This window comes from Vigna angularis, chromosome 3 (genome assembly GCF_016808095.1).
Source record: "Vigna angularis cultivar LongXiaoDou No.4 chromosome 3, ASM1680809v1, whole genome shotgun sequence".
Lineage (NCBI taxonomy): Eukaryota > Viridiplantae > Streptophyta > Magnoliopsida > Fabales > Fabaceae > Vigna > Vigna angularis.
In genome coordinates, this window is record NC_068972.1 from 37,810,959 (window position 1) to 37,827,414 (window position 16,456).

The 16,456-nt window shown below is 35.1% G+C and overlaps 2 protein-coding genes across 11 annotated transcripts; both read left to right on the top strand.

Moving 5' to 3' along the window:
- Positions 1 to 677: 677 nt before the first annotated feature.
- On the top strand, positions 678 to 1,531 carry LOC108324423 (inactive protein RESTRICTED TEV MOVEMENT 2). The gene is made up of 2 exons (XM_017557371.2): positions 678 to 777; positions 863 to 1,531. The coding sequence occupies exons 1-2, from the start codon at positions 696 to 698 to the stop codon at positions 1,420 to 1,422; spliced, it is 642 nt and encodes a 213-aa protein (XP_017412860.1). The 5' UTR covers positions 678 to 695; the 3' UTR covers positions 1,423 to 1,531.
- An 875-nt stretch (positions 1,532 to 2,406) lies between these two features.
- Positions 2,407 to 6,221, top strand: LOC128195918 (uncharacterized). Of its 10 annotated transcripts, none has more exons than XR_008247813.1 (9): positions 2,407 to 2,782; positions 2,878 to 3,212; positions 3,330 to 3,421; positions 4,262 to 4,305; positions 4,435 to 4,487; positions 4,602 to 4,673; positions 4,775 to 4,883; positions 4,964 to 5,038; positions 5,757 to 6,221. XR_008247813.1 is itself a non-coding variant. In XM_052874879.1 (2 exons), exons 1-2 carry the CDS (start codon positions 2,937 to 2,939, stop codon positions 3,375 to 3,377), a joined length of 324 nt encoding a protein of 107 aa, XP_052730839.1. In that variant the 5' UTR covers positions 2,407 to 2,936; the 3' UTR covers positions 3,378 to 3,422. The 10 variants fall into 10 exon arrangements, 2 of the variants coding, with proteins under 2 accessions (XP_052730839.1, XP_052730840.1); XR_008247815.1 differs by having other exon boundaries at positions 2,884 to 3,212; XR_008247809.1 differs by having other exon boundaries at positions 2,407 to 3,212; positions 4,400 to 4,487.
- The last annotated feature ends 10,235 nt before the right edge of the window (positions 6,222 to 16,456 follow it).

Genomic DNA, 16,456 nt, shown 5'->3' on the forward strand with positions numbered 1-16,456 from the left:
GTCCCGTTCTTAAATAAAAAGAAATTAAATTCTAACTATCAATTTTAACATTTACCCTAATAATAAACGTTCGATCTAATAATTAATATTAGAATCAATATCACAACTTTGATTCCAATATAATAATGGTTCAAAATAAAATTATTACATGCTGTACAATTACCTTCTATTTTTTTTTTCAAAATATTCGTGACTTTAAAATAAAAATGGTTATGCATTTCAGAAGAAGGCCAGTAGAGTATTGACACTTTGGAAGATCCATTGGTTTGAAGCTATATAATCTATTATACCAAATATTTGAACATTTATTTTTGTTTAATGGGAGAATTTTCTTATTGATGAATTTTCTTTGTTCAAAATATCCATCACTACAATCTTATATATTCTCCACTAGAATATTTGGAATTACTCAAATTTTTTGTTAGTATTCAAATTTTTAGCCTGCTTTTTGGTCCCTTAATTGAAGATATTTTTCGTTGCGTATATGAATGATAACTAGCACAGCAGACAAAGGAAGAATAAGTTCAAAACCCTAAGAGAGGAATTGCAGACATGTATAAATGTTTCCTGAAGAACACGAAAAGAAACCCAGGAAGCTAGCGTGGAAGTTAATTCACAGAAACGAAAGCACATGTCTCGAATTTCTGATGATGTATAAATGAACCATAAGAGAAGAGATAAAACTTACTTTAACAATGGCACAATACGAAGATTTTGAACCATCTTACGAATGGGCTCAAGATGCAGAAAGCGACACGCTCATTCTTGCGCTTAAAGGTTTTCCCTCTAACTTAATTTCATGCATGCTTGCTTCGAATTTTTCTCAAACAAAAATGTTCGAACACTTTTGAATAATGTGCAGGATTCAAAAAGGAGAATTTGAAGGTTCAGATTGGCACAAACCGTAGACTAAAACTGAGAGGTGAAGAACAGATAAGTGTGAACAAATGGCGTAGAATTAACAAAGAATTCACCATTCCTTCTCATTCTAGCATCAACGGGATCAAAGCCAAGTTAGAAGGTGGTCTTCTCTACATAAGGCTTCCAAAAAACATAACTGAAATTACGCCACCAACACAACCTTATGTAAACCAAACATATGCAAGAGAAACCAGAGAAGCACCAACACCAAAAGAACCAGAGAAAGGTGAATCAGTTTCTGAGACAAAGGAAATGAGAAAAATAGAGGAAGATGATAAAAATGTTGATGAAGATAGAGCCAAACCTACCACTTCTAAAGCTAAGGAAATGCATGAAACAGTCAACCAAAAGCTACCCACAACAACACTTTATGGTTTGGTTGTGAAGCAAAACAAATTACGTAAGTTGCTGGTTGCCATCTTCTTGTTCTTCGCCATGGGAATTTATGTCAAAAATGCAATCTTCTCAGCTTTTCGAGGATCAACGATCCAAGACCCTTAAATCTTCCTTCGCTGATGTATTTATATTTATATACATAATTAATATGCCACATGATATATAGTTTATTTGTACTTGTAAGCATCAATTGAATATTTAATAATAATTGTTGATGGTGATTATGTTAAATAAAAATTGTACCTTCTTCATCATGTATTAAATAACAATTTTTTTTTCATATATATTAAGAATATGTTAAATATTTTTTTTTCATTTTAATCATCCAACTGTATAAATTAAAGGATATTATTGCATTGAGTATATACGATTTTTTTGATAAAATTTAAAGTTAGTTGAAGATTTGTTAAATATATACATTCAATTGAATGAATAATATACTTTTACTGTTTAAGTAAATAATATAAAATTATATATCCCTAAAGTCTACTTTATCCAAAAATGTATATAATTATTGAGATAATATCAAAACATTTTGTAAATTAAATATGATTTCACTTATTATATGAGAACATTTCCTTTTTAATACAATGAACAACAAAACGAGTTTTAATAAGTCTAAGTCACATTTACATGATGGTTGAATTGTTGAAAAAAACAGTACAAAAACAAAACAAAATTCATATTTACTAATGGCAAATATGCTCTTCATTGTCTTAGGATTATTATCTTTCAAATAATTGTTCATGTCATTGTTAAAAGCTTTTGGGAACGGTTTGCAGTAACTTGAATGTGAATATTACCTTCTACAAAATAAAATTTTAATATATTTGATGTTACTTAATATATTATTTGTTTTAAAATTTGGTGATTCTATTACAATTTTAACATGTTATAGTTAAGGATAGAGAAAAAAAGAAAGATCACTACAAAAATATTTAATTTTAGGAGAGGTTATTTTATGGGGGTTTTAAAAACCCCGAATATTTCAGGCGGTTATTTAGTGAAACCGCCGGTAATCCCTAAATATTATTGTTCCCTCCCCTTCTGTACTTTATTTCTTTCTAATTCCCTAAATGTTCCCTAATTCTCTCCCTCCCTCCCCGCTGCCTTCATTAAAATTTTCCCAAAACCCCATCCCCGCACCACAATCTTCCCTGCTTTGTGTTCGTGGAGCATCTCTTCCCACTACATTCATCAAATTTTCCCCCAAACCCTTTCCCCACACCATAATCCTCCCCTGCTTCGTGTTCGTGGAGTGTCTTCCCCTGCTTGGGCTAAGCGTCGAGGTCGAGGCGGCGAGGTCGAGACGACAAGGTCGAGATGACAAGGTCGAGACGGCAAGGTTGAGGCGACGAGGCGTCGAGGACTCTGCTGAAGGCGATTTTTATCACTTCCGTCTCCAACCCCTCAAATTCAAATACTCCCTGATATGTTCATGTTATCTCTTCAATATGTTCTTTTGGTATGCAGTATAAGGTTTGAACCTGTAAGTTTGTGTAAAATACTTCAATCCAACCACTAGGTCAAACTAGTGGGCCTCACATTCACAATCTAAAGGAACAGGAGGAGTACGCAGTGTGGAAGATGGCGGATTGTTTCGTCGTGGCTAAGGAGAAATGTGTTGGCTTCTCCAGGGAGAATTGGTTCCCTTTAGGGATGCGAGGATTAAGGTTGCGAAAGGGGTTTTGAGTTCCAAGGGTGTTGGGAAGCTGATTGGTTGGGGATCGGTGCTTGTGAGTGGGAGGAACATGTGGTTGATGAATCAAATGGGTCTGATTGGTGGTGATTTCGGAAAAAAATGTTTCTATCAGAGCATTCTAGCAAGGTTCATCAACAAATACCAATATACGATGAAGTTGAAACGATATATTCATGATCCACTACTTTCTCAGGTAAACAATAGGTTCTAGGTGAAGCTAGCTAAGATTTCCATGATATAGATTACTGCAAGAAAATATTTGGTATGGGAAATGTATTTAACCCTGAAATTTGGCAACTACTTCGTTCAGCAGGTTAGACTTGCAACTTCTAGCACCATTATTGGAAGCTTTGCCTGATTCACTCTCTCCTGGTTTGCGTGACATTCTCAAATTGACAGAAGGTTTGTGTATCTTTCTCTGAAGTGAAGGCAAAGCTTTTTTCCTTTTTCTAACAACTTGATTCTAATAAAGATCCATACCATATATCTTTGGGTTTAAATTTCACCTTAAGAGCTCTTTGGTATCTTGAATTAATTTTCATGATTATTCAAGCCAAAAGAAACTATTTGTTTGGTTCATCTTATTATTTTATTCAAATGTTTAACCTATTTTTTGCAGTGAAAATAAGCTATTATTCCCTCTTATGAAAACTCTCGTAAACTGCACTGTGTATAAGAGATTAGATACTTTAAATAAAAGGGCCACTCAACCTAAAACCTGATATTGGGGTAGACTTTTATTACCAATCAGTATCATGAGTGAGTAACAGTTGCTTAGTAGTAGGTTTCTGGTTTTTTCATATATATGTTTGTGGATTACTAGTTCATCACAACTCATTTGGCTCCACCTTTAGCATTTTTTGTTCTTAGAGGAAGAACCTAAACAAGTTCCCAAATGCCATACATATATATATGGAAATCTAGCACGATTTTTAATAACAAAAGTAGAAAATCACGTTAAATTTATAATACAAACACAAAACTAGCACAGTGATACATTATCACGTTCAATAACACATCACAAACTCCCCTTTATATGCTATTTGTACAATAATGCTAATCTTGTGCTCTTATTTTTAATCAAACTTCCAATGATACGTGCAATGCAGACATTGTTCCTTCCTTTCCCTTTTCATGTAATTTCACATATTTGGATTTATTAAAATGAATGAGTGTTGTTGTGGCTATTCTAATTGAATAGAAGTAACCAAAGATTTGAGTGGTTATATGTGATTTTTATAGGAAAATAAAGACCACAAGGAACAACAGTGACATAGCAGGAAGTGGTAAGTCAAAACTGTTATCAATTGCTAATTATGTTCAATGTAGGTGATTTTTTACACATAATCTTTAATTATAGAAATCTTCGTTCATTAATAGATCGAGAGAGGAATAATATTGGAAAATCATTTCAGAATCTGTCTTGGTTTTTTGGTACACTTTTGCCCCTGGAATGTTACAGAAGAAGGTGCATAATGTGTACATTTTTTTCTATGATAAGTGTTTTAATATTTCTCTCTTGTTGGCTATCGTCACTCAATACTCACAACTCATTATTCTTTGATATATGACTTTTTTTCAGGTTCTAGATATTCGTACTAAGATGTATATCATATTGGAGTTTATTATAGGCGGTGAATTGTTTGATAAAATTGTGAGTAGCTCAAGGTGGATTTATGCTATAAGCTTTTAGTGTGACTTTTATCAATAATTTTCTTAGTATTGATGTTGCTAATAAATAAAGTAATGTTGTAGGTAAGCTTTCTTCATGTCTCAACGAAGCTGACTGTAGAAGATACTTCCAACAACTTATTGATGTGTAAATTATTACCATAGTAAAGGTGTTTATCATAGAGATTTAAAGGTTTGTGTTGAATGGGTTCTAGAATTCTGTCTTCATATTTATCATGATTTATGCTAATTAGTATTGTTTTTCGGCTGCAGCCTGAAAATCTTTTACTTGATTCACAAGGAAATATTAAAATTTCAGATTTTGGTTTGAGTGCATTTCCAGAACAGGTGAGTGATTTCTAACAAATAATTCTTTAAATTTATTTTAATTCATGTGTCTGATATGAAATAGCTTTAAGAGTGCAGAATGTTATTCCTTCTTGGACCTTGTTTACTTTTGTATGTTGCCATACTTTAGGCATTCTTTTGTTCATTTATTTTAATCCAATTAAAGTTATTGATTTTAATTGGTCTAGCATGTTTTTCACCTAAGTCGTGCACCTGTGTCAATTGGCCACACCTTCCATGCTTTTAATTGGTCTGGCATGTTTCATATCTTATGGCATATAAGATTCCTATCCCTCTAAATTTTAGATGAGCACGTGAAGAACCAAACCATGTATGTATATATATATTTAGTGCAGGATTTGGGTTATATCAATTGCTATTTTTTAAAATATATTTACTTTAATATCTAGTTATTGAGTAGTGATATATTTTCTTGATTGCTTCAAAGGGAATCTCAACCTCTGATTTTAGATGTTCGCATATTTCATTAAGGAAAATTGTACAATGTAGGTTAACAATTTAGAACAATAATTTCATTAAGGCATTCTTTTGCATATTTCATTAAGGCATTCTTTTGCATATTTTTTATCAATAATTTTCTTATTGGTCATCTGCTTTCTTATTTAGTTAATGACTTTATATCAACTTATCTTTTTTAAGTTTTAATAGAGATTATTGGGAATGTTGTCTTATACATGGTTTATGGTTGCTTGAGAAGGAACTGTTTGACTTGAGAATGCATCCAATTCGTCATCTCTCGAGTGTTTTAATGGTGATTCTGAGTCCAATGAAGAAGGTCAGTCTTTGTCTAATAGCAGGATGAATGAGGAAGATGATGATGCCACTAAAGAATTGCAGCCTGCTGATCCTAACGAACCAGGTGTTTAGAGTACCATTTAACCATTTAAAGACACATGATGGAAATGAAATTAGGGAACTTAGGTGAGAAAAAAGTAGAAATTACTATTGAAAAAAGAGAGAATTCATCTCAAAGTTGCTTACTTGGCTGGTTGATTTTGATGTTTAGCTTGGTCAATCAGTTCTAGTGTTATGAGTTGATTTTTATTTATCAGAATTTTAGTTATCTTTATTTTGATAAACTTTTTGGACGTTGAATCACAATGTAACTAACATTATTTTCTCAATTTTGGTGATTGTTTTATAGGCTGGTTTGTCCCTGATAGAAAAATGGTTCTGGGTCTTCATTTTTTTGATTTTATTATTGATATTCATGGGTTCATTTTTTTTTTCATGACAACTAAAGTGGTTTATTTTTTTTTTCATATATTAGTAATTTTGAAAAGTCAGCTAATTCTTTTTATTTCATATATTTTTTTATCAACTAAACAAAAGTGGTTGATTACATTTGCCTCTGATTATCATGCATTAATGAATGAATTAAAAATGAGTAAGTGTTATTGTTTGATAAGGACAAATGTAGACAAATCTAATCCAATTTAATGCTAATTGATATCAAAGATTCGATTTGGGTCAGTTGCACCAATCCTGACACTATTGTTTCATTCTTACGACACCTAATCCCAATAAAAGTATCACAGAAGATGTTAATCAGGCTCCAAGAAGATTTTATCAAAATACTAAAAGAAATTAATATATATATACATTTCCGGCGGTTTTGGAACCCCGGTTAGTATCAGAGGTTTATAAACTCAGTTTTGCAAAACCCTTGTCATTCCCGGCGGTTTTCAAAGAACCCCTACCTTTCCCGGCGGTTTTCGCAAAACCCCCGCAAATTTCGACGGTTTTGGAAAAACCGCCGGTAATTCTTTACCGACGCAGCTTTTCCCAGGGGTTTTTACAACCGCGGGAATTGCATTTTCCGGGGGTTAAAACCCCCGGTAACACTAAAAATAACCCCTACTAAAATTGTAAATTTTTGTAGTGGATAAGGACAGAGAAAAAAAAGAGAAGGATATTGGTAATTCATATTTATAATTTAATTACATATCTTTAAATAAATTTTGTTAGATTAATATGAAGATATTATTAAAATAAGTGGAAATGAAAAATAATACTTATTAAATGTGTATTTTTCAATTAGGAAATAATGACCTTTTGGAAAATAGAAAGTAAATATAATAAACAATATTTCAAATAAAATCCAAATTCAAATCAATGAAGGTGGAGGAAGTCCACATAACCCCAAATTTTCCCCATAGGAATCATTCATAAAAGTATGAAATTGTATTTCTCCCAGAAGATTGTTATGAGAAATATTTAAAACTACTTCCCCTACACTACAAGAAATGCAGTAATTACCGAAGGATAAATACCGAAGGCCTTTTGGACCGTCAGTAATATCGATTTACCGAAGGCTTTACCGAAGGGCATGTGAGGTGGTAATTACCGAAGGATTGTGACCGTCGATAATGGCTGAGTGATAATACCGAAGGCTTATGACCGTCGGTATAAGCATCGACTTAATGAAATGCGAATTTGGGATTTCCCTCTCCCATTGTCCCAAATTGTTTTCGCGCAAGTCTTCCTTTCTCCCTTTACCTGAAATTTCTTTCTTCGAACACTACTCCCTTTCTTCATTCCCCAATCCATTTGAGTCCGAGAAAATTGTTTGTCCTTTGCTCCCAATCAACATTGGCTTCCTTCTTCGGTTGGTGGTGGTGAGGGGAGGCTTGGAGCTGGTTTGGTGTTGTCGCTACGAGAGGTTGGGTGGTGCGTTTCTGTCATCTTGGTTAGGGGTTTTCGTTGACGGCTATTCTACGGTAGAGGCTTAGTTGATGCCTTTTGTGCCGCTGTGGAGGAGGCTATGTTGGAGGGAGGGTGTGGACAATCCCTGCGGTGGAGGTTTTGTGTTGCGTTACTTCCCCTGCCGTCAAGGTAAGTAGGTTTCTTATTGAACCTGCATGTGTTGAGCCCTTATTCTTCGTAAGAGGGTGTTTGATAATTAATATTTGTTGGTGTTACGTTTTGGTAATGTAACTTGTCCATTATTCTACAAGGTTTTAGGGTTTCGATAAGAGGCTGAGTCACAGAAGGTGTGGAAGGTTCCAACATAGTAGGTTAAAGCTGGTTGCAAAAGGGCTGCACTCAAGTGTCCAACAATTATCATTTACAAGTAGAAAAAGTTCATTATGTTGTGTTTGCCATGCTCATTGTGTTATGTTAATTGCCTTATGAACTGAGAGTCAATCATAATTGAATTTGGATTGTAAAGTTTGCAATTTGAGCATGTATGAGTTGTCTATTTTGATGATAGCCTTGATGGGAAATAAATTGTGCAATTTGAGCATAGAAACTTTAGTTGATGCTGTTTTAGTTTGCTATTGATTTATCTATCTAAAATACTATAGCCTTGATGGGAATGAGCCTTTTTCCCTAAACCTAAACTTAAAATAACTCACAAAACTGAATAACACTACACAATGAGCATATAGTAGGAGAGGTTACTTGTTAAGTAACCCTACCATTCAACCTTTCCAAAATAACTTTCTGTCAAAGTTATTCACTGTTTCCCCCTGAAATTGGCTTCCATAATAGTCCCACATCTGAAATAAGGAAAGAGTGAGTAGAGGAACTACCCATTATTGCAATATAGATGTCGTGATTGCACCACCTCAATGATAGAAGTGAATGTTAATGAGCCTATTTGGAAGTAGAAGCCCACCCTATAAATATGGTAACCTCAATTAAATTCATACACACAAATCTTGCCTTATATCTCTCTCATTCTTCTCTCTTGTGTGCTCTTTGTTGCATATTGATCTTATCTATAACCTCTAGACCTTCTTCCCCACTCTTCCACCCCAAATGGCCTCTTTGAAGAAGACTATCACAACACCCATCCAAAAAGCTTGCACTTTTTTCAACCACCAGTTGCCAAGGAATCAAATTAAGTCTCAACTGGATCTCTGTTCAACCTTTTCCATAATATACATAATTCTTTCCTTACTTTCTATCTTCTGCTATAATTGTCATTCTCATTCTTCTTTGTTTGTGTCATTTGTAGCTTTATCTTTTCAGTTTCAGTTTTGTCTTAGTCATGTGCATTTGTTGATGTAGTGTTAGCTTTGTTAATTATTACTAATGTGTTCAACTATGCTTAGTTCGGTTTGTGTGAGTTTAAGGTGCTAGAAAAGTTATATATCTACCAAAAAAAGCAATGAGAACTTGTTCTAGCCTTGGTGATACAAGCTGAAGCACTCATTTTCAACTCTGATTTCATTTTTGTTTTAACGCTGTTGTAGAATTTTTATTCTGGTTTCAAATTGTTAAATCTGTTTCAGTTATTTTCCTTTGATTCCGAAGCTTTGTACAACATTTTTTAGTGTTGTTGAAGGTTGCTTAAGGTGTAGCCAACCATAATAAGCAATGGAATGCAATATGCATAGCTTGGTTGCTAAAAATCCTTACCATTTCACTGTTTCAGAATTTAATTGTAGCTTTTCACCTTGGTCAACTTCTTTGAATTTTTCATTCTGAGTTTGGTCATGCTAAGCCTTTTAATTGTAGCTTAGTTTAGTACAGTTACACATTCTTGAGTCAATTAAATTGTTGTCCAACCTTTGCTTGTCTGGAAATCTGATTTTGGTGTTATAATGGTGTAATTTGCTGCATAAATTGGCTATGGCAGGGGTGATTTTCGAATTTTGCTGTTTTTATGGTATTGGAAAGCTTGAACAAGCTTAAATTGGTGTTCTAAAGTTGATAGTACTGTTGAATTGGTCATATCTTAGCTTATATGCAGATTTGGTCTTTACACCATCACTTTTTGAGTTAAAATGGAAGTGGAGTGGTGATTTTGAATTGGAAGTTGTTTATAACTCATTTCAGATTTTAAACACAATTAAAATAATCAAATCAAGTTGGTTGAACTGTCAGTTGAGTGTTTATCATGCTTTGTGATTGTGTGTTTTGTTAAACTGCAATGTTTATCATGTTGGTATTCAAAAGTGTGCTTTCAAACCCAAAAATGAGTGGCCGTGTCTGTTCTTATTTAAAAGTTTATCTTTCCCTCACTTTCTTCATTTGCGTATTGTGTTGTTCTTGTTTTCACTGTTTCACTGTTTCTTTGTTTTTTTTTTTGATTTGATTTCGTGTTTGAGTGGATAATTGTTTTCGTTCACTGTTCCTTAAGTGTTTCTTCATCATTTTAATCGATGCATTTCCATTGTTTGAGTTCAATTCAACTTTTATTTTTCATTTTCCAGTTATGTCACGGTCATGTCCTGTTGTGCAGTTTTTTTAACTCTGTCATCATGTATTTGATTCTGTTCTACCTTTCATTTTCGTTTTAAGTGTGTCCTGAGCAGTTGCTAGCTCTATGTTTATCATATAAAGCAATGGCATCATGTCCAGCTTTGATCATTTGAGCCAATTAGCATTGCAAATATTGATTCCAGTAGCAAAATCTGCATAAAACATCATTTCTGGATTAATTTGATATCATCTTATTTTCGTCCAAATTTGATGGTTTTCAAGCTTTGTCCAAGTTTGCCTAGTGATTTCAACTGTGTCTAAAGTAATTCTAACTCATATTCATCACAGAATAGCAAAATTAGTGGTTGAGTTCATCACAATCTGGTTTCAAATTCTGCATTAAAATATAATTCTCGGTTCATATTGTGCAAATTGTTTCTGACCAGATTTTGTGTCTCTAAATCTTGGTGCAAGTTTGTTTGAAGTTTCTAAACATGTTTCAAGTTGTACAAACTCAGATTAACCACTGATTTGTCAAAAGCATAATTGAGTTGATTCAAAATTCTCTAAACCAGTGTTGTCACAGTTTTTCCCAAGCTTTTTGCACCGTGCTTATAGTCTTTGTTTGGTATTAGGTGCTTCAATTCTTCTAGCTGTTTATCTGTAGTTAGATGTAGTGTTTTTAGGCATTCTTTGAGTCTTTAATTGAACTATCCAGCTTTGAATCCACTGCTTTCTCAATTCTGCAACAGTTTTAGTTCATTTTTTTGCACTTTTAGCGATTTCAACTGTGTTTTGGTGACTCTGCCTATTTCAGTGCAGTTTAAACATTTGTGCAAGTGTATTTCACCATTTGAAACTTGTTTCAACTGTTGCCTTGGTCCATTTTCATTAAATCTGCAAAATCATAGTTTGACTTCCCATTTTTGCTTGAAATTTGGAACTCAACAAGTCATATTGTGATTCAGTAGATTTTGGCACAGTTTGGTTGTTTCTATACATATATTTGGTGCATTAAAGTTCATCTTTACTGTTCCTTTGGTCACTTTTGCACCATTTCACCAAATTACATCTTCCTACCGTAGCATTGTTTCAATATAGGAAGTGGACCTATCCTATTTTACTATGGCAGTTTTCCTTGCTGTTTGACAGTTTGAATCCCTTCAATTTAAGCATATAAAGTTGCTTGAACCATTAGTTCTGCCATAGACTCACTGTTGATCAATTTCACTTCAGAAAGCACCATTTCCAGCCACATTTTCGGGTGCAAATAGCCTTTTGCTTGCTGTTTTCATAATTTCAAAGTTAGATTTCCAATTTGGATTGGCAAAACCTAGGGGATTCTGGTTCCAAACACTTTTGAATGATTATACAAGTGAAAACAAATCATAAAAACCAAATACACCCCTGCAATCTAGTTTTCAAAAGTCCAAAACCAGAAAAACCCAAAATGTGCTGTTCTTTGTGGCATTTCATCAAACAATTTTGAATTTTCATCAAACACCTTCCGTGCACCTCCAACTGCATCTGCGTTTTCCAATTCCGCTGCCACCTCTGGTCCGAGAAGCTGCTCATTCTTGAAGAGTGAAGCTGCTTCCATCAATAGCTATTTGATTGCCTAAATTATGTTAATATGTATTATATATCCATGCTTTTATAGATATTTGATTGCCTAAATTATGTTGATGTATATATTCTATGTTGATGTATATTATATTTCATTTATTAGGGTACAACTTGATTAAGTTAAGTAGTCATTTAAAATCCTATCGTACTTCACACATTCTCAATGCAATGAGAAGGGTAAAAATACTATAAACACTTAGAACCTACAAAATATTTGGAAGTACTCTAGACAAGAGAACTTCAGTAGTAATAAGTTGTCTCCTCCAACTTTAATACACAGCCCCTTAGGATGTCTAAGGCATTTCAATACTGAGGACTTCTCTTTGCATGCCCTTATTGAATGCCTATGACAATAGTGTTCAAATTGCCTTCCATGTTCGACTTGAGTAGTAATAGTTTTATTACTTATGTCACATGGAGTGTTGTTGTTTTGGCTAAGTTTTTATTTGTTTGGCTTGTCACAGAACATGGCCCATTTTCCCAACCATCATGGATGGATGTACGACCGTTGTTATAGTGGAAGGAGAGATTTGAAGGAATCTTTTGTCATCGGAGTTGAAGAGTTTGTGGAGACGGCCCGACAATATCAATATTATGCCCTTGATGGAGGGATTCGATGTCCATGCATCAAGTGCGGATGTACAAGGATTTTAAAAGATGAAGTCGTCAAACTTCACCTTTAACAAAAATGGTTCATGCCTAATTACACGGTTTGGACATTTCATGGTGAAGAAATTCCTTCGACCTCCACTGCAGCTGAAAAGCGGCTTGCATCAGGTTCGAATACTATTGTACATACATCTGAGATAGATCAATTTGCCTATATGCAAGAGATGGTTGACAATGCTCTTCGTCGCCATGCTGAACAAGAAGCAAACGATAGTCATGATGAACAGTCTCCAAATTAAAGCACTCAGAGGTTTTACAATTTACTGACAGAGGCAAATCTACCTGTATTTGAAGGTTCATCTGAGTCAAAATTGTCAGTGTGCATTAGACTCATGGCTGGAAAATCTAATTGGAACGTTCCCATTCAAGCAGTGGACTTCTATACAAAATTGATGTTAGATTTGACACCACCAAACAATTTTATGCCCAAGAATTATTACCAAGCCAAAAAATGTGTTTCAAAGTTGGGATTGGAAGTCAAGAAGATTGATTGTTGTGTTAATGGATGTATGTTATTCTATGACAATGACAGTGGCAAAAATGATGCATTGTTGGTTGAATGCAAGTTTTGTGGCTCACCTCGATATCATACTATGCATGCTGGACGGAGGCAAAAAAAACCAATTCCCTTAAAGTCCATGTTCTACTTGCCAATAATTCCAAGATTACAAAGAATGTTTACTACAATGCAAACATCAGAACACATGACATGGCATGATGGTAACAAAACTGAAGGATTTTTGCGTCATCCTTCTGATGGTGAAGCTTGGAAGCACTTTAATCGTAAACATCCATCCTTTGCTAGTGAACTGCGTAACGTCAGACTTAGTCTATACTCTGATGGGTTTACCCCGTACATTCAGGCATCTGCATCACCATATTCATGCTGGCCCGTGATAGTTACCCCATACAATCTACCGCCTGAGATGTGTATGACAAAGCCTTACATGTTTTTATCGTGTATAATACCAGGACCATCTAATCCCAAATCATTGATTGATGTTTATTTGGAGCCATTGATTGATGATTTGAAGAAGTTATGGAATGGTGTTTGGACGTATGACGTTTCAAGGAAGCAAAATTTCCTTATGAGGACAACCTTGATGTGGACTATTAATGACTTCCCAGCGTATGGCATGTTATCTGGTTGGAGCACGCATGGTCGATTAGCTTGTCCACATTGCATGGAACATACAAAGTCGTTCCAATTGAGTTATGGTCGGAAAAGTAGTTGGTTTGACTGTCATCGACGGTTCTTGCCCATTGATCACCCCTTTAGAAGAAACAAGAAGGCATTTCGCAAAGGGCAAGTTGAAACGGATATGCCCCCGCCAAAGTTGACTGGATCACACGTTTGGAGAAGAGTGAAAGACTATCCAAAAGTCACTGAATCTGGTCAGAATAGGATAGAAGGGTTTGGAGAATGGCATAATTGGACTAAAAGAAGCATATTTTGAGAACTTCCCTATTGGAAAGACAACTTGCTAAGACACAACCTCGATGTCATGCACACAGAAAAAAATTTCTTTGACAATGTCTTCAACACAGTTATGAATGTTATAGGTAAGACAAAAGATAATGAGAAAGCAAGAAAAGATTTACCTTTGTATTGTGGACGAAAAGACTTAGAGTTGAAGGCGCAAGGTAACGGCTGATTATTTAAACCAAAAGCAAATTACACCATATCAAAAGACGAGACAAGAATAGTGTGTGGATGGATCAAGGAGCTTAGAATGCCAGATGGATATGCTTCTAACTTGTCCAGATGTGCCAATGTTCAGAACGGTACTATTCAAGGGTTGAAGAGTCATGATTGTCATGTATTCATGGAGACTTTCATCCCTTTTGATTTCAGTTGTTTGCCAATGCACGTGTTAAATCCACTGATAGAAATCAGTAACTTCTTTAAAGATTTGTGTTGCTCGACACTAAAGGAGAATTCCCTTAAAAAGATGGATGAAAATATCCCAATTATTCTCTGCAAATTAGAAAGAATATTCCCTCCTGCATTCTTTGATTCAATGGAGCATATTCCAATTCATCTTGCATATGAAGCTTGGCTTGGGGGACCTGTGCAATACAGGTGGATGTATCCATTTGAAAGGTTTATGGGAGAATCCAAACGTTTAGTTAAAAATAAAGCTAGAGTAGAAGACTCAATTTGTGTAGCATACTTGCACAGAGAGACAACGTATTTTTGTTCACATTATTTCAAAAACTTCATGTTGTCCCCCACTCATGTCAGAAATGAAATGCAATGGCAAGTTGAACCACGTGAAGGTGCATTATCAGTTTTCCGACAATCAGGCCGTCACACAGGGAAAGAATTCACTCATTGGTTAACTGATGCTGAATTCAACTCTGCTCATGTCCATGTCTTAATCAATTGTAGTGAAGTTAAGTCGTACCTTGAGTACGTCGTCATCCATCTCTTATCTTTCCAACGGTACAATTGTTATACACTAATGAATTTCATTTGTACCAGCTCATTTGTTGTGGCTGAGCAAGTCGTAGAAGGAAATACTTCTGCTAGAATACACTCAGAGTTTCCCCATTGGTTTAGAAATCAGGTCCGTACTTTTTCCTACGTTTAGAGCAAGGTTAATTTGACTCTTGCTTTTATAATCTTTTTAGTATCTTTGTAGGTTTTTAATCAGGCATTAACTCCCACGGTTCAAGAGTTAAGACATCTCTCGAATTGGCCAATGAGATGTGTCAAAGAATGACACACTTACTTCACCAATGGTTACAAATTCCATACACATGAATGGTCTAAAGGAAAGAAAACATCAAATTGTGGTGTGTATGTCAAGGGCCTAACAGAGGGTTGTTATGATGATTTCTACGGCATCATTCATAAAATATATGAGCTAGAGTACAACAACACTACTTCTCCAAACAGAGTAGTTCTTTTTTATTGTGAATGGTTTGATCCTTCTAGAGCTGGTACTAGAGTGGATCCACGCTTTAATATTGTCGAACTCAACCAGAGATTAAGATATGGATCGTTTGATCCTTTCATTCTACCAACTAATGTCAGACAAGTTTATTATGTGTCATATCCACCATTTCGCAATATTGACAAGCGTGGTTGGGCCGTAACAATACAAACCAAGCCTAGAGGTCGCATTGACTCAAATGAGGTTGAGGAAGATGTTGCCTACCAACTTGACCAAATGTCACAACCACAAGAAATTATTGAAGTTGAACGTATAACCGCATTGGTCGACCCTAATGGTGATGGAGATGAATTAGAAGCAACAATACAAGGTGATGAAGAACAAGAAGAAGAGGAAGAAGAAGAAGAAGAAGAAGAAGAAGAAGAAGAAGATGATGATGATGATGATGATTCTGACGACGAAGAAAAAGAAGATGATGATGATAATGACGATGATGAAGAAGAAGAAGATGAAGATGAAGATCATGATGACGACGATTGAATGTTGGACATCTGTTGTAGCAAATTGAACTATCATTTGAATAGAGTTATCTAAAATACCATGTTAAAAGTTGTATGCAATTATTTATACATTGACTTTAAATTCCAATGATCCTTCCTTATTCATTTCTTTTTTTCGCTTTATTTGTAACCATTTCAATGCAGTAATGACAAGACAAGGTTCAGAACGTCCTAATAAAGGAAAGGGGGTTGCAAGGCCTAAAAAGAGGCAACGACAAGCACCAAAGTATGTACTTAGGGTGTCTGCTAAACTACCTACCATTGTTGCCCCCGGTACATCATCTGTGGGGCCTCCTCCTACCCCTACAATACAACCTCCTACCCCTGCAGTAGACCCTACTCCTACCTCTGCAATACACCCTTCTCCTACACTTGCAGCACACCCTTCTACTACCCCTGCAACAGACCCTCTTCATCCTCCTGTGATTATAACCCCCACTCCTCCCCCTGTGGTTATTACCCCCACTCCTCTCCTTGACCCTACTTCT

Coding starts and splice junctions, on each gene's coding strand:
- LOC108324423 (XM_017557371.2), top strand. CDS start 696: ATGGCACAATACGAAGATTTTGAACCATCTTACGAATGGGCTCAAGAT. Junction 778..862: donor GCTCATTCTTGCGCTTAAAG/GTTTTCCCTCTA, acceptor AATAATGTGCAG/GATTCAAAAAGGAGAATTTG.
- LOC128195918 (XM_052874879.1), top strand. CDS start 2,937: ATGTGTTGGCTTCTCCAGGGAGAATTGGTTCCCTTTAGGGATGCGAGG. Junction 3,213..3,329: donor ATGATCCACTACTTTCTCAG/GTAAACAATAGG, acceptor TACTTCGTTCAG/CAGGTTAGACTTGCAACTTC.